The sequence below is a fragment of the Toxotes jaculatrix genome, chromosome 13, assembly GCF_017976425.1.
Source record: "Toxotes jaculatrix isolate fToxJac2 chromosome 13, fToxJac2.pri, whole genome shotgun sequence".
NCBI lineage: Eukaryota > Metazoa > Chordata > Actinopteri > Toxotidae > Toxotes > Toxotes jaculatrix.
In genome coordinates, this window is record NC_054406.1 from 8758770 (window position 1) to 8784015 (window position 25246).

Consider the following 25246-nt stretch of genomic DNA (forward strand, 5'->3'; position numbering starts at 1 on the left):
TCCCAGATTTCTACAGAAGTATGTGTTGAAAGTTTTCAAGACAGCTAAAGAACAGTTTACTGTGAATTTCAAATCTGTTTTTCACCATGGGTATTAAGTTTTTTATATTTCAGTACCAGTACCTATCTCTGTGTGTGTTTGTGTGTGTTTCCTCATGTCTTTCTCTACTCAGCGTCCACCTTGACCTCTGTGCTCACTCAGTGTTACTCATTTGACCTCTGACACTAACACACACACTCACATATACAGCAGAAAAGAAAAAAAAATACACAATTTACCAGACTGAGGCTGAGAGAGACTAATTTTTCTGTTTTTTTTGCTATCGTTTTTTTCCCCCCATTTATTTATTTATTTTTATTTTACTTAATGAAGTACATTCTTTTTTTATTTCCTCATCTCACTGTGTATTAACCTTGACACCTTGGCAGTATTGTTCACCTGACATTCATGGCAATATACTGAATTGAATTGAATTAACCTGAAAATGTTTGTCAGAGAGGTGCACCATCCAGACTCCTCTAACTCGTCTTCTCTCTCTTTTTTTTTTTTTTTTGTTTAACAGACAGGCAGGTCACCAGGTGGGTGAATAGGTGAGCAAACAGCTAAATTGGGTGACAGGCAGACAGAGTGATTGGTGAATGTAAAAGTGCATTCTAATAATTTATTCAACCGTGTAAGGACATCAATTAAAACCTAGCAACAAGAGCTTTTTTCAGAACTCCTGTGGAATTTAAAATGTAAAAAATGGCAGCCATGTTGAGAAGATTTTCCTTGTTACTTGTCGTTTCACTATTCTTACCTTCTCCTCTCCCCATCACCCATAGCCTCCCCGTCTTCTCCCCCACTTACTCTTCTCCACTAGTGCTAATTGGAGAGATAAAGTCATTTGGCAAGGCAGTGTCTGTGTGTGTGTTGGTATGTGTGAGGTCGTTTAGAGGTGTAATACTCTGAAGTGCCATCAATTATGCCGTTTGGGTGGGATTACACTCCTCCTTCTCTTTCTCCCTCTTCTTTCCTCTTTCTTTTCCTCTCAGTCATTTTTACATCTTCCTCCTCTCTCCATTTTTGGTCTTCTTTTCTTTCTTTTTGTCCCTCTTTTTCCTTATCGTTCTCCATTTCTTTCCTCAATTAGGCAAATCGTGCCTGTCCAAGGTCGTTTGGCAATTAAGATGTATTGCCAGTGTGTGTGTGTGTATTAGTGCACATCCTTACCTTGTTTAAATTAAAACGATATCAAACAATTAGCTCCACAGCTGTTACCCTCTGTCCAGAATGGAAATTTAAGAAATTAGGAAACAGGTTGTTTTCACATCAGTGTTAACACAAAGAAATTTGTTTGTGCATGTTTGCGTCCTTTTAGTTTTTACGCATCCACAGTTTATTGCTTGTCAGGTTTAGTGATGGGCGAAGCAATTCTTTTCTTAGTGCTTGACTGTCCCACTCACTGAACTGAAACACAGCTCAGCGTTGAATTCAGCTTGCTAACTAGTGAACTGCCATTTGTGAGGAATGAACCAGTGAGGTAAGAATTCAGTGGAATAAAGTTCTCTATTATATCCAGCAGGTATATTTTCAGGACACCTAATTATTAAATAGAATATTTGGTACTTCAAGACATGAGAGGGAGGGAGACAGAGAAAATCAGGCTTGAGCGACTCAGCCTCTTTCTGTGACAGTGAACAAACATAGCGTTCCCTCAGAGTGAAAGGATCTGAGAGGTTTTATATGACAGGTTTCACTACACTACAAATCACTCGCTCATTTTTTGTTCTATTGCTACTTGTTTCTGTACGCTACCTGTGACATGTTGTGTTTTACTGTGCAAGTAATTTACCTCTGGGATCAATCAAATCTACCTACTGACCTTGTCTGTAAGCTATGTACCAGGTCCTCAGGTTACAATCACCATAGGGCTGATAAGTTCACGTAGAATAAAGCAGAAAACTGGCCATGTTGAGCCTGGCTAGTGAAATGCTTTGAAGTGGGACACTACCTTGTATTCTGAGAAACATTTCTGTTTATCATATACAGAAACACACAAACACTTTCATATTATTGTACACTGATGAAAGAATGATTACACCAAACACAAGTTGCTGCTAAAAATTAAGGGAAAGGAGGAGGTTTTGTGTCTGAAAGGTGTCTGCTTTGTTTCCTAGTCGTAAACATTCTGAAAATTATGAAATGTGTAGCCTCATCATTCCTCCTCAACCGTTCAGAAATTCTCATTGATGAACAGGCGTCTGTTTCTCTAATTAGAAGGCGCAGTTTAGTGTTTTAGGTTTCCATTCGACTCCCAGTGTTGTAGCAGTATTGATTTCAACACCTTACACAAGCAGTTTTACTGGGGAGCAATGCCAGTGAGTTAGCTTCTAGCCTGACAGTACCTGAATGGGTCGTGTGGGTCTGTCTTGTGTGGGAATCAGCCCACTGAACCATTCTCAGATAAACAATAAAACAGTCTAAGACAGTTAATAAGACACTTAATACCAATGGATAAGACCGCAGGTATTAAGGATGCACATTATAATAACTCTCTCTCTCTTTCTCTCTCTCTCTCTCTCTCTCTGTATGTTTCCCTCTGTCTCTTGCTCTCTCTCTGTTTCTCTCTTTTCCTCTGGGCAGTGGGGTGAGTTAAGGTTTCAGTGTCCTGGTTTCCACACCAGATTATGTGCTAGTTACGTGTGTGTGTGCGCATGCATGTTGCCGCAAAGTGCGTTAATGTCAACCTACAGGGCCTTCCCATAAAGACACACACACACACTGACATGGTGCTTTACTGGTCAGTGTGAAGTGAGTCACTGCTCTCCAGTCACAAATATAAAAAAGTTTTCTAAGGGAGGAAATATAATTTTAGATAAGGAAAATAACTTTTAACCAAGGAAATGCACATGTAGCTTTTTAGTACAGAAAACGTATTACGCAGAACCAGATAAAAACATACAAATTATCAGTTATAGTGGAAAAGCAGAGTGTTTTTTTTTTTTTTATTATTTATAATGGGAATTCAGCTTAATTTCTTTGAATACTGAATGACTGTAGTTTGACATAAGTTGTGAGTTGTGGAAAAAAGCTGATTTTTTTGATTGTATCATTAGGAGGAATATTAGATGCTTGAGGGGGGTGACTTTAGAGTATTTCATAAGAAAAAAAGCTCCAAATAGAGAAATGTGAAACATACAGTAAAACAGAAAGCATCTGGTGACCTCTCAGATCCATAGGTGCCCTTTTATGGTTCCAGCCCCCTAGGTTGGGAACCACTGCTCTGGATGAGTAATTCTCCGTTCTTTCAGCTCGCTGTCCTTTTCACTTAGTGAACAAGGTGTAAACACAAAGAGTTTCAATACAGAATATTGCTGATTGGTTTCTGTGTCAGGTTAATTATGTGAACTTGAGAAAAACAATCTGGGAGCTCTGAGGCCTTGCCCTCTGTTTCTCAGTCCTCTCAGTGTATTATATGCTCTATCACTGCACAAAGAAAGTCCAAGGTTGAATCAGGAAGACTTCTATTACAGGAAGAAGAAAATACACACACGGTCACACACACACACATGCACACATGCTGTACATCTTATACTATCTTATCAAAATGATAAGTTTTAGCTTTATAGAATCAGTTTCTTGATAAACACAAACCCACATAACTGGTTATCAGTAGTTCAGACACAGACACACACAGGAAAGAGACACATAAAAACACATTAGAACACATACACAACTGTGGTCTCCAGGTCCATGGACTCCAAGTCCTGCATGCATTGAGGCTGTTTATCAAAATTAGATCAACGTGAAACGATTTCCCTTTTTCTCTGTTTGCTAATGTGCCTCTCTCACACTCTCTCTCTCTCCCCCTCTCCCTCTCCCCCATAGTTCACTGGTTATCAAGCATTTACCCAGAACACATAACTGTGAAGTCGATGCAACCTCGATCGTTTATCAAAATTAGATCAATGAGAATAGGATTTTACTTAAGTCTGTGTTTGTGTACGAAGTTGTGCACATTTTCTGCTGCACGCAAACTGAGACTCTCAATGCTGCGCGACAAAAAGGAGCAACTACTGTATGAACCGAAAGCAGGAAGGATGAAAAGACCAAGGAAGTGAGAGGAAAAAAGGCCGGAAGAGAGTGATAGCAAAGGGTGAAAGAATGAAAGAAGGTTGAAAGAAGGGAAGTGGGCCACACTGTGTGGCCCACATCTGTGTGTGTGTGTGTGTGTGTGTGTCTGTGTGTGTGTGTGTGTGTGTGTGTGTGTGTGTGTGTGTGTGTGTGTGTGTGTGAGGAGGGGGAGGGGCACTGACCTCACTCTCCTTTTGTGCCAGGTGGAAACGTGTGTGTATCATGGTGATGTCATCTTGTTCCGGCGTTTTCTGCTGCTTTTCTTTAGACACTCATCTGTCACTACCTCACTCTTTTCACATGCGCACACACACACACACGTGCATAGACGTGCACACAGAATGACAGGCCTGTTGTGAAAGCTGACACCTTCTATTTTACTCTGACACATAGCTGAATCTGCGTGTGTGTGTTTGTGTGTGTAATGTAGTATCTTATTAACAAAGGATCTGGGTTGCCGTGTCTTCTGCTACCTTATCCAGCCCCTCCACTGTGCAGAGACTATCACTGTTTTTTTGGAGCAGCTGCCTTCGTATATTTGCAATATTCTCTTTGCACTGTTATCATAACCCAGCACATAACACACTCATCAAGTTTCAGTTTCAACTTTATTTTTTGTCCCAGTGGGCAATTGGTTTTGCAGCAGCTCTTAAAAGCAACTTGCATAAAACTTGGAAGACTAAGAGACAAGAGCAGACAGCTACCAATACAAGGTGCTGATTCAGAGTTTGAGGCCAGCAGCATGAGACAAATTACTATCGTCATCGTTATCACGGTCTCTGTGGCCATCAACACCGATCAATGTCAAGCAATCATCACCTTCCTCTTGCTTATACTGTCACGTACAGGCCTAAGGCAGGAAGGATAAAGGGGTTTTTAGACCAGATTTTCTCAGCAGAAGTGAAACTGACTAATTTGTGGCTAGTCTCCCTGACCAGCTGATTTATGATAAGTTATTTATTTTTACTCATTGTGACTTGACTGGTGTTATTAAGATGAAACAATTTCACCTGAACGTGACCTATTCTGTATTATATCAAGGAAGATGTAGTTGCTTAAAGAAAACTTTTCAGTCGCTATACATACACCCTGTCAGTTCAAGCCTTTTCCTCAAACACTATTACATCATCACTGTATATAAAATGTTCAGACCTTATGATTGATTCAGAGCAGGGAATGCCCTTGTGTGTGTAATTGTGTGTAGAAGCCTACAAATCCAGCATCTTAACACAGCACAAGAACCTTCCAGCTCCTCGGCTGCTCGCTGCATAGTTAATGTCTGAAGACGGATTTTATTCTGTGAGCTTTTCTCGTGATTCCTCTTTTAAATAGTCTCATATCATCACCAAGCTTTTTTATTACCCTGAAATTTGATTTTCTCTGAGTTCTGTCACCGCAGCCTCTTAAGAGGGAAAACACTGCTAAATGTGCTGCACTGATAACGGTGTGCTGGAAGTGTGAGGGCTGCAGGAGCAGACTGTTAGAGGAGAGCTGCAGGCTGTGTGCAGAGGGGAGCTCCAAGCAGTCGCACACTGAGCTGAAGGTCATGCTCAGTGTGACCGGGCAGTAGGCTAGGTGCTATGTTAGGACACAGACTGGCCATTTCCCGTCTAGCAACAGTTTTATTCTGTCAAGCCTCTGTCAAGCTTTTCTCATTTGTTTTCACATAGCGTTGAAGTTTTACTGCCGCAGAAATCCATATGACATCTTGATAATGCCTTGACATGCTGCTACAAAACATCGCTGTTTTTGTGACATTCCGTTTGCTTATTGAGAATTCAGTAGGAGAACTCTGCATGCTTAGAAGCACAACACGTTTGTTGTTTTTCTGTGTGATTTGCTTATTGTGTGATTGTTTGTGCTGAACCTTAAGCTAAAGCTTACTGGTTAATTGTAAGTTGTTATAATTAGAGTATTTCCTCTATGGGTGTTTACAGGATTGAGTTTTAGGATTTGAGTTATTAATTTTGCAAGTAATTTTGAAAGCAGAATGAAATCACAAATTGTATGTCTTTATTCACATTTATTTTCATTACCTTTGAACTTGTAAACCATGTTGCATTCAGGCTAGGTGGCTAATGGATGTAGATCAGATTTTGCTACAGTATGTTATCATTATCCTTTTTTCTTTCAAAGTCTGTTGATTCCTGAAGGGATAATTAGTCATTCACAGAGTTACCAGAGGCAGGGCCTTTCTGGAAGTCTGCAGCAGCTCTAGTGTCTCCCCACCTCACTGCTAATGTCATCTGAGTAGATAATCAGCAGGAAATGCAGCCTCCATTGCAGGTCACAGCTGGACTGTGTCCATTTTGCCCACTGAAAAAAAGAACTATTCTAGAAGAGCCTAGAGCTTTAGCTCTTAATTACCGCCCCCCAATCTTTTGCATCTCATCTCACTTTTACAATCTTTAACTATTTCACTTATTCTCACTGTTGTTGTTGGTTTTTGTTTCTCCTTGTTGAATAAGAATAAACTTGTAGAATAAATTTCAGTCAGTTCAACTTAAATTTATTCAACTCAAACCCAATTATTCTATTAGGAGAAGCAATTTAAATGCACACAGTAGTCTGAGAGTGAGCCACACAGATGGACTTCTGCAGCCATATGCGTAACACGTATGCCACGCGCACACACACAAATAGTTGATGGTTGGTAGCACCTATGGAGGGGGGTGGTGTTTCTGTAAGATTGGTTCCAGATTGTTTTACACTGTGTGTGTGTGTGTGTGTGTGTGTGTGTGTGTGTGTGTGTTGGATGGATTAATTTGGTGAATCTTTTGAAAATATCCCTGTATCATTGTGTGCTGGTCTATTTCTTCCTTGTCTCTTTGTGTGTGTGTGTGTGTGTGCGTGTGTGTGTGTGTGTGTGTGTGTGTGTGTGTGTGTGTGTGTGTGTGTGTGTGTGTGTGTGTGTGTGTGTGCATGTGTGTGCATGCATTAGGGGGAGAGCAAGAGACTGATCCAGTGTATAGGATATTGAACTTGGCAGTATAGAATTTAGTTAATTTCTCCAGCTAGTCTTCTAGCTTGATTAAATAATCGCTGATTTAATGCAAGTCAGTGCATGTATCAATGTAATTGTGTGTGTGTGTGTGTGTGTGCACGCACGTGTGCACGCGTTTGTGTGTTAAAAGCAGGGCTGACTTACTCTTTAAGTGAATTAAATGTAATTTCATTTTGAAAGACTTTGTTTAGAGAGCCCACTTTTTTCATTTATTTTAGACCGCAGGGCTCCTCAATCTGTTTCTTTCTTCTCTTTCTCACTCTGTTTCTCGCTCCATTCATTCCCTGTGACTACGTCTATTTTGACACACAACTCCAAGGATTTCAGCAACTTTAAATTTGAATTTTTTTTCTGTGCGTTTAGTTTTCTTTCACTATACTCATTGCTCAAAATGAAAAGCCTGTGTTTTTTTGTTGTAAAATGAGATTTGCACAATGAGAAAAATTTGGACCCTGCTGATAGAAAGTGGCTTTTTTTCCCCAAAGTTAACAATATTACTCCAATGTGTGTTAAAACAAGTTACTGTGAAATGCTGTCTGACTAGCGAAGTCCTTGACAACAAGATATTTTAATAAGCTCAGAGATTAGCACAAACTTGAGTTTGATTTTTTTTTAAATGGACATAAAGTATTTAGACACACAGCAGCTCATGTGTAGGCCAGCAGTCAACCTCCTCAGCTTATTTCAAGTAAAGCCACACCACCAGTTTAAAGACGGCACTGCACATTGGTTGCAGATGGCAGCTGTAACATCAGGGGTAATGAAAGTAAATTTGAAGGACCCACTGTTGCTGCAGAACCAAACCAGTGGATGCTTATCTATTCAAGCCAGCTCTTCCATAAAGATCTAAAAGACCGTGCAGTGTAAACAGTTTGTATAACATCTGTAAATTTACGGCTTCAAGAGAATCTCTGAGTGGACTCAAACCCACAGCTGAGGGGGGTTCAGCCACTGTGTGGTTACCCCATATGTTTTCATGTTGAATAAAAATCAGAGTCTCGAGAATGAAGTTATAATTTATTAGTGCATTTTATGAGCAGAGTCACGAAAAAGTCACTGAGAACAGCCCATAACTTCTGTTTGAATTTAAAGGATAGCAATCACTTTAACCCATTTAATGGAAAGTTGGCAGTTAGCAGTATAAACCCATAAAAGTCTAAAAACAAAATTAAAATCAGGGAATTGGAGTTGTTCACAAACATGGAAGGGAGAAAACGTGTAATAGAAAGTGTAGCCTATTTTCAAAGTGCTTTTTTTTTTTTTCCAAATAAACAACGGTCAGGTCATGTAGCCTCTTTTATGCATTCTGGCATTAAATTTGCCACCACATGGGGAAGAAGGCTCTCTATTAGAGCCGTTGTGAATTAGAGCAGAGAAAGTGACCAAACTGATTGTGAAAGTTATTAAACCAATAAATGTTATTTTATGTGCAGCCTGCCACTGAGTAGATAGTATTCTTAATTTCTGCTGGCCTTGTCATGGCCTTTATGAGTTTGATAAAAAAAAAAACTGCACACACTGTCAGCTTGTCAGTGTTGTATTTCTGATGTACACTCATTGTTTATACTGATCTTTTCTTCAAAAGATCAAATTATCTGTCTTTTATCTACATGTTTGAGTACTCAAGAAGAAAGAAAATTCCACATAGCTGCATGTTTTGTTCAACAGAAAAATAGACATCTATCAGCTGCAGAGAATAGATGTGCTCAGAATGAGGCCTGGGGATAATAGAGCTGTGTTTACACTGGTTACTCAAATATACTCTTTACTTAAGAAACTTAACTTTGTATCTAAACATCAACTTTAAAGTTTATTTGTTGGCTTGGATTTGGCTTGATGAGGAGGAAGTTGATAAAGAGTTTAATTTCCTGACTAATGAATGTGTTCGTGTTTTTGTGTGTGTGTGCGCCTCTGCATGTACACTCCGCATGCGTGCGTGTCAGAGGGCGTTGTCGGTGGTGCTAATTGAACGGTATCATGGGCCGCAGATAAATAGATGTCATTAAGACCCAGAGCTCTAATTACCAGCAGCCCTCCTCTGCAGGCTGAGGTGAGTGGGAGAGGCCAGGTATCAGTAATCAATCAGAAAAACATGCACTGATACACACACACACACACACATTCGGCAGATACACACCAGTACACCAAGCACACAAACACAGTCACAAAGCCACTAAGAGATGTAGTCACACGTAAACCTGTGTTAAAGAATGTAAATATAGAACTGAGTGTGTTTGTATGTGTGTGTGTGCATGTATGTAAGCAAGCTATGTGCCAAGCCAACCAGCTGGTGATTGAAAAGGAAGTTGGAGACCATGAGCCAAATTTTGCGTGTGTGTATGTGTGTGTTTTGGAAGGTGGTGGGGGCTATTTCTGTACTTTCCTGTGTAATTGACACTTGAACTTCTCTCCCACACAGACACACATACACACACACAAACATATGTAATATCCTTGTAGTGTAGTTTTGGAGTAGCTAAGACACCCCCAACACACACACACACACACACACACACACACACACACACACACACACACACACACACACACACACACACACACACACACACACACTTCTTGGATTGCAGCTTCTCATCCAAATCTAGCTTGCCTTCATTAGCCAGTGGAAGCAAATATTTTCAGGTGTGTGTACGTGCGCGCGCGCGTGTGTGTGTGCATGTGTACTGCGATGAGGGGCAGCTGTGGGGCCATATGTGAGTGATTTGGGTGCTCGGAGGGAAACTGAATTCTGATGACAGACACACTGTTTGGCTTGCAATACTAGACACACACACACATACACACACACACAGAGACACAGGAAGCGTACATCAATCAATCACCTGGCTCTGTCTCTCTGCATGTGGTGACCGTATGGTGTGCGCAACATACACACATAGGCAGACGCACACAGACACACACAGACTTTGGCTCAGTTTGCCACTGTGAGGATTTGATCATGTAAGCGTTCTGCTGTCTGATGTCAGACGGACAAAAACACACGTACCATAAATACTCTAATATTAGCTCAGGTGTTTATTGCATACAACATTATTGGAAACAGGATGTTTTATTATACACACATTAAGACTGAGACACAAAGTTTTTCCCATATAAATAAACACATCATTGGTGTTCCTTTGTGTTCAACCTCTGAACAGTCTAAAACTTTGATTTTCTTGCCTGATTCAGACAGGATGAAGAATGTCATTGTAAATGTCTGTTTATGAGCTAAAATTACAACAAGGAAACAAAAGCGCTATTAAACCACTTTTCACTGGCAACAGAATTTAACGTCTAATCTTTCAACACTGTCAGGCACAGATGTTTAATCAGTTCCTGATCCGGTGATATTTTTGTGGTCTCATATATATAAGTGTGTGTGCGTGTGTGCGCGAGAATAGATCTATATCTATATCTATATATCTCTATATCTATATATCTATATATATCTATATCTATATCTATATATCTATATATCTATATATATCTATATCTATATATCTATCTATCTATCTATCTATCTATCTATCTATCTATATATATATATATATATATATATATATATATATATATATATATATATATATATATATATATATATATATATATATATATATATATATATATATATATGAGCCCACAATAAATAAATAAATAAAATAAAATAAAATAAAATAAAATAATATAATATAATATAATATAATATAATATAATATAATATAATATATAATTTTTTCAATTTATTGATTTTTTTTTCATTTATTAGAGGAAGGTACAACCTTCCTGTGCACAACACAGGAAGGTTGACTTTTCACAGTCACTGTACTGATTCATTCTTACCTGAGCTACACAAACTGACAAATGATATTCTTCAAATGCATCTGCGCTGTGTTACCCAGGCCATATACATGCATGCATGTGTGTAGTGTGTGTTCCCAGAAAATTGTAAAATGGTTAATTGTGCTGTGATCTTGCAGTATGTTAGACAGTGCTGTGCCCACTGGGCTCCTCTGCTTTTAGCTGGCAGCACGAAACAGATGCTCAGTGGACGTGCTGGTAGTGACTCCATCTGTAGCTCTGAGACTACAGAAAGCCCGATTGTAGTGCAGCGCTCTTTTGTGAAAAGTTGAAATGTTTTTAACTTTTAGCACTGGGTGCTCTGAGCCCCCCCAAAAAATATGCTAAGCACTCAGCACTGTCATGAACATAAAACAACAAGAAGGCAGTGCTGACAGGAGAAGGTCCCAGTGGACACAAAGTCCATGATGGAGGGAAGAGGGAGGGAACAGATTGGGATCACACTGAGAAAACAAGACGGAGGGAAAAATGGCAGACACACATAAGGTACATTGTGGATTTTAGTGAGCTATACCAATAGGCACATACAGTATACAGACATTTTCTAACGCAAGCAGGGTCAGATCAGCAGCTGCTGCTACTGTGATGACAACACAAAAGACAAAGAGAGACACAGAAGTGCACACAACGCACAGGTCAAATAAGCATACAAAAATTAAATGCTTGTACCTTTTGATCATGCAGATATCCTTTGTATATACATCAGTAAAACTCCGTGAAGCAAAAAAATAAAACCAAAGAGGGATGCAACAGGACTGGAAAGACTGAGACGTGAGGAGAAAAGAGAGGATAGCAACAATGGGAGGATGAAAAGTTAAAGACGAAACAGAGAGAGAAAAGGGAATGGTTGGAAAGACATGCAGATAGAGAGAGAATAGACAGACTCATGGAGGAGAAAGATGAGGTATGCTGTCCTCTCAGGGTCATAAAGGTGGTGAATGGGGCCAGAGACTTAATGGGATGGAGAAACGTTGTGATTGGCTCATTACTGTGATGGAGCACATTGCCATGACAATTGGCCTTTTCACCCCCCCCCACCCTTCCTTGCGCACACTACTTTTCTATGCACCACTGCTCTGTGAACTGCAGAGGTGTGTGTGTGTGTATGTGTGTGTGTGTGTGTGTGTGTGTATGAGACTAATACAGTAAAGCCAAACACTTGCCTGTAAAGTACCTGCTGCAGTTCAGATAAACACTAAAGCACTTTATGCTACAAGGTGAAAGCATAACTCGTCTCTTTCCACGTCTGTCGAGTAGTACTTGACAAAATTGCTGCAGTATCTCACGTCTCTGTTGGAAGAGCCCAAGTTCTCTCTGAGACGTACTCACATTTAAAACACACACCAGTTAATCAGATTCACCAGATCATTTTGTTTTCACTGAAGTATGTTTTGGTGGTTTTATTAACCTTGTTCTATACTGAGAAAATCAGTGTAGAGGAAAACAGCATTCTCAATAGGATTTCCCATTAGGCATGATAAATGAGAGCACATCATCTCTCTGCCACCAAGCCAATCTGTTTTCTCCCTCTCTTTCTCTGTCTCCTAACCTTACTACCAATCCACTGTTCTTGATTGATGTAAAAATTAAAAAGGTATCAAAACTTAAGTCCACATTTTCTTTCTTTTTTCTCTTTCTTTTCTTTCTCTGACTTGACACATTTCTTATGCTCCCCAAGTTTATTAATCCATCTATATTTTTACGTTCGCTCTCTAATGTTGTCTGTTTTTCTCTGTCCATAGCGGCGCAGAGGTAGTGGCGTCTTCTGCGCAAACTGTCTGACCACCAAGACATCATTGTGGAGGAAGAATGCTAATGGAGGCTACGTCTGCAACGCATGTGGTTTATACCAAAAACTGCATTCGGTAAGTCATAAACAGGCAGGTAAACAGATGCTGTGTATACGCCAGCTGTACATTACACCACTGATTACTCTAAACAAACCGTAGACCTGTGAGATAAATAGACATACCTGTGTAGTAGTTGTACCAGATGTGATGTTATTCCAGTTTTCTTTCAAACAAATTAGGAGAGTGACAACAGAAGAGCGTTACACTTCAAAAACACTTTAAATGCAGCAAGACAGACCAGAAGGCAAATCTTATACCTACAAGTGGTGTATCATCATACAAATATTTAATTCACAGTCCTTGACTCCTCTCCACTCATAGAAAACCTACATATAGTATCTTATAAAGGTTGTATTGGATCAGGAACCCAGTGCTTTGGACTATTTTATAGACTCTGCTGCATTTTAGGACGTCTACAGGGTGGTTTTGACCACTAATTAGCATTCCTTCGGTCTGGCCGATTAGCATATGATGCAAATGAAATGGTGCATACTGCAGTTAAATTCTTGTATATATTCTGTGAATCCCGCTGTGAAAAAGTAATATTGTGGAAAAAAGTATATTTGATTTGGTGGGTGCTGGGAGTTACAGACCATTTCAGCAGTCACAGTAAGCCAGTTCCATGGAGTGAGAAATATGATGGAATGAATCAACTTTACCATCTAAGCCTGGGGAAAGTCTATGGAAATCCCAAATTTAATTAGACTGCATGAATTACAGATGAGATAAAGACCCGGCCTGGAATTTAGTTCACTTCAGAATATTGAGCTTTCTTACCTCAGATATGTTTTCAAGGGCTTTCAGCTCATTTAACACTTCAATATACCTATTTAACTAAAGGGTTTACAAATATTTCCAATGTGAAACAAGCCTTCAGAGCCTTAACGTATATATATCTAGACTCACGTTCACATATTGGCTTTTTTAAGATCTGGTTGTAAAATTTCAAAGTGAACAAAAATGGTTCAGTCTAATAAATCTCAGCGTTAATAAATGGATCAGTGGGGTGACTGTGTTACAACCCAGGCTGCTGTGCTGCAATTATCGAATGGGGCTTTAAAGACCTTTTAGAGGATGACGAGCTATCGCAGTTTACTCCTTCTTGCCCCTGCAGATGTCCTTGGTTCAACCCGTTCATCTCATCTGCTGCTCCAATCACGTTCCAGCTCCCTCTACTCTTGGCAATCTTCACGACAACCATATTTTATATCCCATAATAAAAGTTTTATACGCTCTACACACATTATTAGAGAGGATAGCAGCTAGTAAAACACTTGAGAGTGAGAGAGGGGAAGGGAGAGTTATGAATACAGAGGGAGAAAAAGGTAGACGGAAGAGGGAGAGAGAAAGGAAGGGAGAAAGACAAACAAAAAGAGAGAAAAGGGAGGAAGGCAAAGAGAGAGGAAAAGATTAAAGTAAAGAGTGAGGACGGAGATAATGAAGGTGGAGGGTGTGTATCAAGAGTGAGAGATGAATGGAGACAGAGATTAGGAGAGGGGACATCCAGGAAGAGAAGGAGAGACAGAAAGATAGATAGATAGAAGGGGAGTTATGTGTACTGCCAGTAATGCAGCCCTGGTATTTTATCAAGCCATAAATGTGTACAGCATTACAGCTACGTTGAGTGTGTGTGTCTGTGTGTATGTGTTTGGTTGGTGGTTTAGGTGTCCTACACACACAGGAACATAAAAACAAAAATCCTTTAAATGATGAACATCTTACTATTTATGTACATGTCCAGTTAATTAGGCCAACTGCTTCCATTATCTTGTATACATTAAATGAACAAATAAATAACTGACTTTTCTACAATGTTTTTAAAAACATGGTTGGATTCCACAGACATCATGTAGTCCCACCCAAGAAACATGAATGTAAACCAGCAAGGTAAAGAAGAGGATTAAATTGAGAGCCAGACAAGAAGGAATGCCAAGAAAGGAAAGGTCTGAGTAAAGCATGCTAAACTTCTTACCAAAGCAGAGAGAGGAACAGTAAAACACTGAGAAAGTCTATCAGGCTATCGGACAAACTGGAGACAATATGAACTAACAACTGTTTTTGCAGCTGGGATCCAAGAAATCATCCTTCTTTACTCTTCCATACTACAGTGAGACTGATACGGTATTTGTGCCACTGGGTGTCACAGACTCAAACTGTGTTTTTAAAATAGCACTGACATTATTCTTAACACATAAACAGCAAAATGTTTTGTTTTTTGTTTTGTTTTTTTATATTGTAGTTATTTTTTGTTTTCTGAGGTTTTTGACCACATCCACCATCCATTCCCCCCTTCCATGTTTCCTGTGCATTGCATTGTGGGACAATAGTGCCACACAATAGCAGACTCACAAGTACTAGTATGCCTACTGACTTTATTCACTTTTCCAGTGTCAACAGATCAAATCCTGCTTAGAATTAGTTTGTAGTAAGGAACTGGGACACAGCTTTGGACTGTCTCTATTTCTATTGCTGTTCTTTTTTTCCTCTGTCATCCTTTACTCAGTAACTCCTGTCCCTCCCTTCTTCCTGTTGCTTTTCATGTCCTGTCCCTCAGCCTCTTCCTCCTATGTTCACCATATTTTACTCTCCAGCTTCCCTCATTTATCTGACCTCTTTCTCTCCCCTTTACTCGTCTTTCCATTTTCTTCTCCCGTTCTCCTCTCTCCTCTTTAAGTAGAAGCACAAACACCTGAGGGGCATAAAGAGTAAGGAAAACTTCCGTCATTTGACTGCCATAATTTTGTCAATGTAGAAGCTGTCAGTCTTCTCAGTGATTGACTTTTGTACGGTAATGATCCAGGCTGCTGAGGGAAGGCACTGGTCTGAAAATGTATGTGCATTTCTATGTCATTAAAACCAGAGCACTGAGCCACATCAGGATTTCTGTGCAAGTGTTTTGGACACATAGATACATGTTGATTATTTGTCAAAATATTTATGTTCCAAATGTTGCAGAACATCCCTGGATCTGTGCTACAAATGACTCTTCTCTCCTTAAATAATTTTAGTAGCTGCGAACAAAGACTAACACACCCCACACACAGTGTTTGTCCTTTTCACACACACAGACAGATACACAAGCATGCTTTAATGTACATACTTTGAGAGACACACATTCTCAGATATCCACATAGGTACACACAGAACCATAAAGATATACAGAGGGATAAATCGTTCTACAGGATTCCAGCACAGTCATAGCAAAAATTTTAAAGGCAGGAGAAGTTTATTGCTTTTTTTTTTTAATTAGAAATCTTCGCCTCCTTTCTTTTTGCTTTTTATCCTCTTAAACACATCTTTGATTCCTCCATATTGCTCCATCGTAATCGCTCACTATCTCTTTTCTAGCTTGGTCCTCTGTGTATCTTTTTGTGATTGGTTTTCATCTGCCACCATGCATGTCAAAAGCCCTACATCGCTTAGACACATGCAGGTGAAGCAGAGAATCTTTAGACATGCACTAATAATTTCAACCTGCATGGCAGTGTAACTTTAAATAAACTGAAAGTATTTTTGAAGCTCTGAGGAGCAGTTTTCTTTATACTAGTTGAATTTGACTTTGTTTTCAGTTAAAGCTGTGTGGAGGTCGCTGTTTATAATGTGGATGTAGAGGGGAGGAATGAGTGAAGTTGGTTCTTCAATAATGAAAGGGTAGAAAGTTGTTAGTTTTAACTTGAAGTGTAGACAGTTTAAAAGATACTTTAAACTGTACTGTTTATTTTACTTCCAGGAAAGAAAATCTTTCACTAATTTGCCTGGAAATGCTTTTGACTGTTGTGATTTTTTTGGCACATATTTAGGAATAAAACATCAAAAAATTTTCATCATCTTTGTAAGTACTTTATTAATCCCAATGGGAATTTGAATAAGTGAGGAGTGCTTCAGAAATTGTGTGTTACGGATGTTAATGAGCAGTTGTTATTTTTTTGAATTCTGCTTGACTTCTGCCTTTTAATCAGTTTATTTAAGGCTCTTAAAACCTATTTACTTTTATGTTTTTTATTGTCTAGTTTGTGTTTAACAAAAATATATCGTAGGAAGCTACCATATACTTTGACTGAGAGAGATTATGTGATGATAGCTGAGACATAAATGAAAGCATATGTTCACGTTTGTTAGAGATCTGTTGATGAAGTGAAAGTTGAGTCTTCAAGGCAAACTCCATTTACATCAGATGTAAGCGCTCCCCCTTGTGGTTTGGGCAAAAACCACAGTCCTCAGGATGGATATGTTCCTGTCTGGTTTTTTTTATTTTTATTTTTTTACATGTCACACTTAATTATACTCAAGTCAAACCCATATGAATTGAGACTTTTAAAACTTTGACCTACAATTTGCAATAGTAAGAAACAGTAGTTACAGTTGTAGTTCTTCAGTCAGCCATTGAGCAACTTCTTCATCACTAATGTGTTTGAATAGTTAACAAAATATAAAATGCTTTTTTGTTCAGACAGGTAGTTTCTTGGTCTGACAGTAAGTTCAGATAAAGTCTTTGTATTAATTCTATTGTTACAGTTTGAATTTCAGCACAGTCACATAATGCTGAGCTATGTATGCTCCACATTATTAGTCAGGTCACATAAGCAACCTTAAATAATTTATGAGAAAATCTTCAAACAGGAGACTGATCACAATATTTAATACTAAATGTTTTCTAACCTGTTTCTTTTTTCCATGTCCTTCTTTATTTTCTTTGTCTTCTAGACACCCAGACCTCTAAACATCATAAAGCAGAACAACGGTGAACAAATTATAAGACGCAGAACCCGAAAGCGCCTCAACCCTGACTCACTGGCGTCTGAAAACCCCGCCCCCAAGCAACAACGAATCTCCAGTGAGGAACGCATGAATGGGGAGGAGTCAGACCGAAGCTGTGCGTCGATCAAAAACCAGCAGCCTTCCCCTCGCTCACGCTCACCCCGATCCACTCAAGCCTTCTTAGCCAACCAAACATTGGAGATCCACAGACGCATGACTCCTCTTCTCCTCTCTTCACATCCCCCATCCTCACTGGTAGTTGAGGGCAATGGGGGCATTGCAGAGGGAGGGATAACATCAAAGGTAGAGGGAGGTAAAGGAGGAGGGGGATCAGAAAGAGGCAGTCCGATTGAAAAATATATGCGTCCATCCAAACCGTCTAGTTATTCGCCTCCTGGTTCACCCATTGAAAAATATCAGTATCCCCTTTTCTCTTTACCCCTACCGTTAACCCTCTCACCTGATTTGACCCCTGAGTCAGATTGGCTCAGATTCTGGACCAAGTACAAGATGGCAGCCACCTCTGGGGTTCCTGGTAGCATCAGTAATCTAAGCAGCCCTGGTAGCCTTGGAAATAACGCTCATTATCTCGGTGCAATGGTGACTCCAGTACAGCATCATCAACAAAGCTACACGGTGCCTTACTGCGCCTCTCCCTACTCTCCTCTTCCACCTCCTCCAGCTCCTCCTCACTATCCTCCTCCTCCTCTTCATCCACAAACATCCTCCTCATCATCTTCATTAGAAAATGATGCTCCTTTGGATCTTGCAATAAGACAAAGAGATACAAGTGCTGCAAACACACACGTGTCAACAAATGGTGCAGAGAGGAGAAGGCATGAGTCGCCGCCAGCCGAGAGGCTGAGAGAGAACTGGAAAGGAGAGAAAGAGGAGGAGGAGAGGACTGATGGCGGAGGGAACCAGAGGGAGGAGATAGGAAAGGAAGAAAAAGATCATTTGACAAAAAGCCAGTCAAGTGTTTCATTGAATCGCACAATGGTGGAAGTGGCCACACAGGATGACCTGACCAATCGCTGCATCCACTGCGGGATCTACTTCCTTGATGAAGTTATGTATGCCCTGCACATGAGTTGCCACGGTGACCAGGGACCATACCAGTGCAGTTTTTGCCTCCACGTGTGCGTGGATCGCTATGATTTCACCACACACATACAGAGGGGCTTACACAGGTACACAGACAAAACGTCACAGCAGAAGGGTCACATGCAAGACGGCAAAATTCAGAGCATCGCGTTGATGTCCGAGCACGAGTCTCGCAGGGTGACGCCAGAGGAGACGAAAGATGGAGGTGATCATGATGAGATCACATGTGAAAGCGATGATGTCATGGGAGCGCTTCATGATGATCGAGCAGAAGAAGTTACAGGCAGTGATGCCAATGATAAGGAAACAGGAGCTGAAATGGGGGAAATAGTAGAGAATCATGACGTAACAAACCAGGAATTAGGAGACAAAGTGGCGTCAGATGGTAGCGCTGACATCACAAAAACCATCGACATCGCAGAGAGTAATTAATCTGATGCCTTTGACTCACATAAAACTTTAAGAACACGCTTCATTGGATGAATAAGCTGTATGCCTTCATGTTCCTGGAGGCTAGCTCATGTCAAAATGGGCCTATCCTGGGCACTAAATGGAACACATCCTTATGCTGGAAGCACTCGGCTGTCAAATGGTCAAAAATCATTGTAGGATCCCGCTGAACTGCTGCGGGGACAGTTTGGAGAAATAGCCTGAATCCTGTTTTGAGTGACGGTCACTTGACAGCTCCGTGGCAAGAATTCAACAACGGAGTCCGGGCATGCAGCTGAAATCACCTTTAATAAACAGCCACTTATGTGCTTTCCAAATAAGAGGATTGGAAGCTCGACTGAAAGTTGGACTGGTCTCATTTAGGATGAGTCTGAGGAGCTCAGCACTTGCACAGCCACCATACAGCAGAGCAAAAAAAAAAATGCTAGAAGCAAAACACTTAAACTGAACTGAGTTGATCTGTTATGCACCGTGCTTAACTGAACCCCGAGCTGGCCCAAACTAGTCTGATGCATCATTCAGACTCTTTTATGTTGGTACAACCAGATGTGATCTGGTTAGAACTGCTTTGTTCTGGTCCAGAGCATGTGTTAAACTGTTTTTCCGCTGTGCAGATGGATCCAAAACCAAAACTTAACTTTGAAGAGGGAGAGTTCAGAGTTAAACCAGTTTGTTCTGGTGCCAGTACAGCTGGTGTTACATTGCTACAAAAGGATCAGTTGGCTTCTTTCACTCGTGCCCTGTTGTTACTGAAACTAACCGTATTCTTGGATCAATGCAAAATCACCACCTCTGCGAAGTGGCGCAGAATGGTAGACTGGTTTGGTTTGATTTGACCTTGACTTTTATGAACTCCATGAACTTCTTAAAGCCAGTGTCAGCTGGTAAAACCGGTGCGATACCGGACCGAAGTGTTCTCTTCATCCATTTGGATCGAACCAAGTGACATTATTTTCTACCTTCCTCCGTGCCATGATACTAGCTACGTGCCTGGCTGCCTGCCTAATAGAACAACCATCTATTAACCTGCTTAACATTTATATTAATAATAATAATGGTAATAATAATAATGATGATGTTATAGTTCAAAACATGCAATTTGCTACACTTTCCTATATAATATGTTATTTTGTAAAGGCAAATAATGCTTTTTTGCAGGAAATGGTACTATAAAAATTAGTCTATGCGACTTTCTTTCTCTTGTTTTTGAGCTATTTGTTGTTCGTGTTCTTAAGGAGACTTGTTACATTGTTAACAGCCGTCTAACAGAAATGGTACAGGAAAAGAGGGGGTTGTGGTGTGTATGTGTGCATTTTGTGTAATTGCGTTTATGTGTGTGAGGATCAAAGGATGTGTCCGTCCCCAAACGATGATGTAAACATAATGAAGGCTTGCGCTTGGTTTTTCAGTCCTCAGGGGTCACACGTGTTGCACACCAACCCACCTGTTTCATAGCATGTGACACATCATTTTTTTTTTTTTTTACATGTTAAATGGTCTAATGGTTTTAGCATGTTCTCTTACGTTCTCTTATATATGTTATGATGATCTTTATGTGTTAATAGATCAACATGGTCTTAGTATGTAACTTTTTTTCTGTATGTCTTTTAGATGTTGTTAGGTTACATTTACATGGTTTTCTAGAGAGACTTAGGAACTTAGAGGGATAAACCCTTTTTTTTCTCAAAAAGATCAATTATGTGGGTTAACTGTATAAACTTTAGCTCTGTACTGAGTCTACAGAGCCTCTTGCCTACAGTGTTTTATTCAGCTAATATCATATTGCTGAGAGTTTGGTAGGTTACCTCTATGTAGCATGTTAGCATCTTATAAAATCTGCAAAATGAGTTGCCTTTTCTAGGGATGGGAATTGTTACTTATTAGACTTAAATAATACTGAAGAAAACTCAAGATTGTAAAGTTACATTTTATAATTCAGTGAAGTAAAACGTTCATGTTGCTTTCAACTCCAGCTAACCCATCACAATTATTTGCAATTTATGACCCACTTCAGATCCATCTTTTAAACACGGTTAAGAAAAAGATGCACCTGCTCTTTGGAAACAGCATCTACAACTGAGTCTCTCTTTAAACCAAATTTTGCAATTCTCATAGCTCACTCTTGACACTGAGAGAATTGTGACCGTCAGCTCCTTGAAAGTCCCCCTGTTCTTTAAAATGGAGCAGCACGATGGCCAACTTGTTTATTTTTATAAAGAGAGAATCACTTCTCCAGCCTTGCTGCCTTAGTTGCTAGAAAACACACACACACAAAAAAAAAATCACCAAGGGACTCCTTTGAAGGAAATAATACAAGGCTGAATGATAATGAAAGACAGGAAGGCACATGCTAAAGAATAAGAAAAAGATATTTTTCTATACTTATCCTAAACACATGAATGAAAAATATTCCGCCTAGTGCCTGGTAACTTGTACAGTTTTTCTAATAGGTTTGTCTGAATGTGTCAACAGTTACGTACATTATGAGTCATGTCAGGCAGAGGTTGGGTAAACAAACTGCTATATTGATTCCCACGCACCAAGTTATCACAGTCATCGATTATGACATTTAATTTCAGCTTAGCCGTCTGATTGGTCAGATACCTGTTCAGACTTTTCATATGTGCAGCCCATGAGAAAGACCCACATGAGCTTTCAAAAAAATGGAATTGGTTGCCATGCCAACGGTTCATCATTAGTTAACCGTCTTTCATTTTCGAATGTATGTACACTACTCTGTAGAAATGTTGAGACAAATGCCTCGGTTGCTTTGGTGTGAAACACTTAACACCAGGATGTTTTTCACTGTGTATTTGGTTCATTTGGACAAGGAAGCTGAATTGCGGCATTTAGTCGTGTCACCAGTGTGTCCATATTATGGGATGGATAACAGTCATTCTACGGTGTGAAGGAGTGAGAAGGAGTTTCATCAATCTTTAAGGGGTTATCTGAAGACGGTTTTGTCAACAAAAGATCAAATTTCATTATTTTCTGAAACCAACAGTAAGATTTTTTTTCTTTTTTAGTACAACATGGCAACAAAGAATAAAATCAGATACATTTTCTAGTCTGCTCTATTAAATGAAATTGCTGAACTTTTCACCAGAGCAGTCGGTGTATTGTTGAGTGCTGGTTGCAGGTTAATACCTCTAGTCTTTCGAATAATTGGCTGTGATGCACAGTATACAAACAAAGCCTTTCAGTTTCTGTCCAAAGGGTCAAGGCATTTGCATCATACCTTAAATCCTTTACAGCAGAAAATGAAAAAAAAAAAAACACAAAAAAAAGCAAACTATCCAACTAGTGCTGAACATGTTTCATTATAACGCTAAGACACCTGCAAACTGTTTTTGCAACATATTTACACTGGAGTTGGACGTCTGGCTGATGGCAATCATTGCTGAGGAAAGACATCTTGCTGCTGCTGTGTAAATGAAACGAAATCAGTCTGTCAAGCAAGTGTGCCATCCTCCTATCTGACCTGCAACCCACTCTGCTGTCAAGTGCAGGACTTTTTGTTCTCTGTAGAGTTTATTTAACACCTTTATTATGTATGGCTCCACTATCCACATCACACCTGTAAGCGAAGGCATCTTAACTCCATTTGTTACATGTTTTAGAAGTACTTCTATCCTGAGGTTTGCCCTTTATTTGGTTAATAAGTCACATCATGTAAGGGCTGATAAGACAGATACAAAAAACATAATGTTTAAAAAAAATCAGTTTTATCAGTTTTTATACAAAAATTGATAAGCTAGTTTGAATTGTCCTTATTTTAGGAAATCTTTTGTGCTAACGTAAAGTTTTTAGAATTTACGTTTTTTGGGCTTCTCTTAAGGGGCTGCTAGCGTAATACAAACTGTTTACATTTGCAGATGTAGCAAAAAAAAGGAATGAAGCATCTCCTTCTTAAAAGACAGAACAAAGGGAAGGATGGAGAGACACCTGCTGAGATGGATGGATGGGTGCCTTTGAAGAATAAATGGAGAGAAAGTGGATGAATGGAGGGAGGACGGGATCAAATTAAACTTGCAGTGGCTGATAAAAAAGAGGTTTAGTTGATGTATCCATCCATCCCATTTCTTCTGTTTTGCTTTTCTTTACCGCCTTTCAACTTCTTTCTCATCCGTTGTCTTTAACTTGACATATACCTCTCTGTTTTTCTTTTTATCTCTCCAACTGTTCTGCCGTCCTCTGCCGCTCATCTCTCATGTATTCTTCCACTTTTCTGCCGTCTTTAGATGAAAATAATGATGGAGGCATTCTCACTTGGTAGACAGGTTGAGGGAGTTAAATGGAATTAGGTGATAGTTTCACCATGTTGTGCCCAAAAAGCTGATTTCAACTCTTGCCCCAGAACTGACAGGAACTGATCTGCTTATGTTGACTTGGCTTAGGTTGAATTTCTCTCCTACTTGAATGGGCTTTGAGTTTGTGTAAAGGAATCAATACCAGCAGTAAAACTGTCCGTGATTTGGGTTCATCCACTCTCCAGCGGGACTTGATAAGACTTTGATAAGAATTCAACTTCAATTCTCTTTTTTTCAAAGCAGTTCTTCGGTAATAGTTTTCAAAATTTGCTCCTGATTTCTAAGAAACAGTAGGAGGAAGGTTTGTGGGGGGTAAAAAAAAAAAAGGATGAACTACTTTTGCCTTTTTGGGTTAAGTCTGGTTTTACATCTCATCTTGATGAACCACAAGGATTTCTCAGTGGGCTGGAGACAAATTCTGATGCCAAAATGTTTGAATGGCTTTTAAAAGAAAATCCTTTCTCTGTACTCACTAAGTTGAGAGTAAAAAGAACACAACCTTGATGATAAAAACCTCTGTTCACGCACACTTTTCATTTTGTAAGTGCTCTGCAGAACCCTTTCCCATCCAAATATCTTCTTTTGTATATTTTCCAGCTTAGCGTTGTCTTCTATGTGTCATGTAAGGATGCTGTATTTCTAAAAACATAGATGTTAACGTTGACAGGAACATTGGGAGAGCATTTCAGCTGTCATTTATGGTTCAAAATAGGCAATTTAGGTATGAAATGAGGTTCTGCAGGACACACATGACATGACCTTATTTTATTTCAATATTGAATTGTATGTTTAAGGTTTGATGGCATTTCACATCAGCGTTTACATTGGGGGGCCTTAACAAGTGTTTTAATTTTCGTCTGTGTCAGAATGTGTTATAGAAAATGATGCTGTTGCTTGCACTCCGTTTATTATGGTCTTTATTGCCAAGGAAGGGACAACACACACGCACACACACTTTTACACACACACACGCACACACACATACACACAAAGACACATACAGACAGTGGTACGGATTGAGTGTACATTTTGGGATGTACAGTATTAATCATGGGAGACAAGTGAGGTAAAGGCCAGTTTATTATTGGTCAGACAAACACACACACACACACACACACACACACACACACATCAACTATGTACATTTAACCAATATATTTTAGTAGAATTTTTGTCTCTATTCAGTTGAATGGCTTTTATAGAAGAGATGGGATTTTTTTAGGTTATTTTCTTTTTCATGTTGTATTTTATTCTGCTACTTTTCTGTATGTTATTGTTTTTAGGTTTTATTTCATGCAAAAATGATATTTCAACAACATATTTTGACAGCCAAGAAAAGTTTGTTACACAGCTAAACTTGAAGAATAATGATGATGACGACGATGATAATAATTAATAAAAGTAATAACAAACATACTGAAAATGTACAATGGGTGTTTTATTCAAAAGCCAAACAAAGAAACAAGAAATATACCTTTTGTTCTATAAATCCTGAGTGAAACACATCCTACTAAATCCTCCTCAGGTGTTCAAAGGGTGTGTGGTCTAATCTGGGACAAACTGTGGACTTTTGGAGCATGAAGACATGGTGGCTGTGGACTGCTTTCATACCGTAGTCAGGTGGATTTTGGGGAAAGAAGCGGAATAGAAAAAAGTAAAACCTTCAAACATGCCTCCTGCTGTGCTCTCTGAATGTGGCCAGGAGCTCCACCACATTCATGTATTTCTGCTCTGATCTGTTCTTCACTGCTGTCTGCCTGCTGTTATCATTTTACAAGTATCAGATTATTTGT

General features: G+C 39.5%; 1 protein-coding gene across 3 annotated transcripts in view; it reads left to right on the top strand.

Annotated features, from left to right (window-relative positions):
* trps1 (trichorhinophalangeal syndrome I) overlaps nt 1–25044 on the top strand; it is a 118071-nt gene extending 93027 nt beyond the window's left edge. For all 3 annotated transcript variants that reach the window (XM_041053151.1, XM_041053154.1, XM_041053153.1), the window contains exons 10-11: nt 12724–12846; nt 17536–25044. In XM_041053151.1, coding sequence (XP_040909085.1) covers nt 12724–12846; nt 17536–19125 — 1713 coding nt within the window. In that variant the 3' untranslated portion in view covers nt 19126–25044. The remainder of the gene's footprint in view (nt 1–12723; nt 12847–17535) is intronic.
* The last annotated feature ends 202 nt before the right edge of the window (nt 25045–25246 follow it).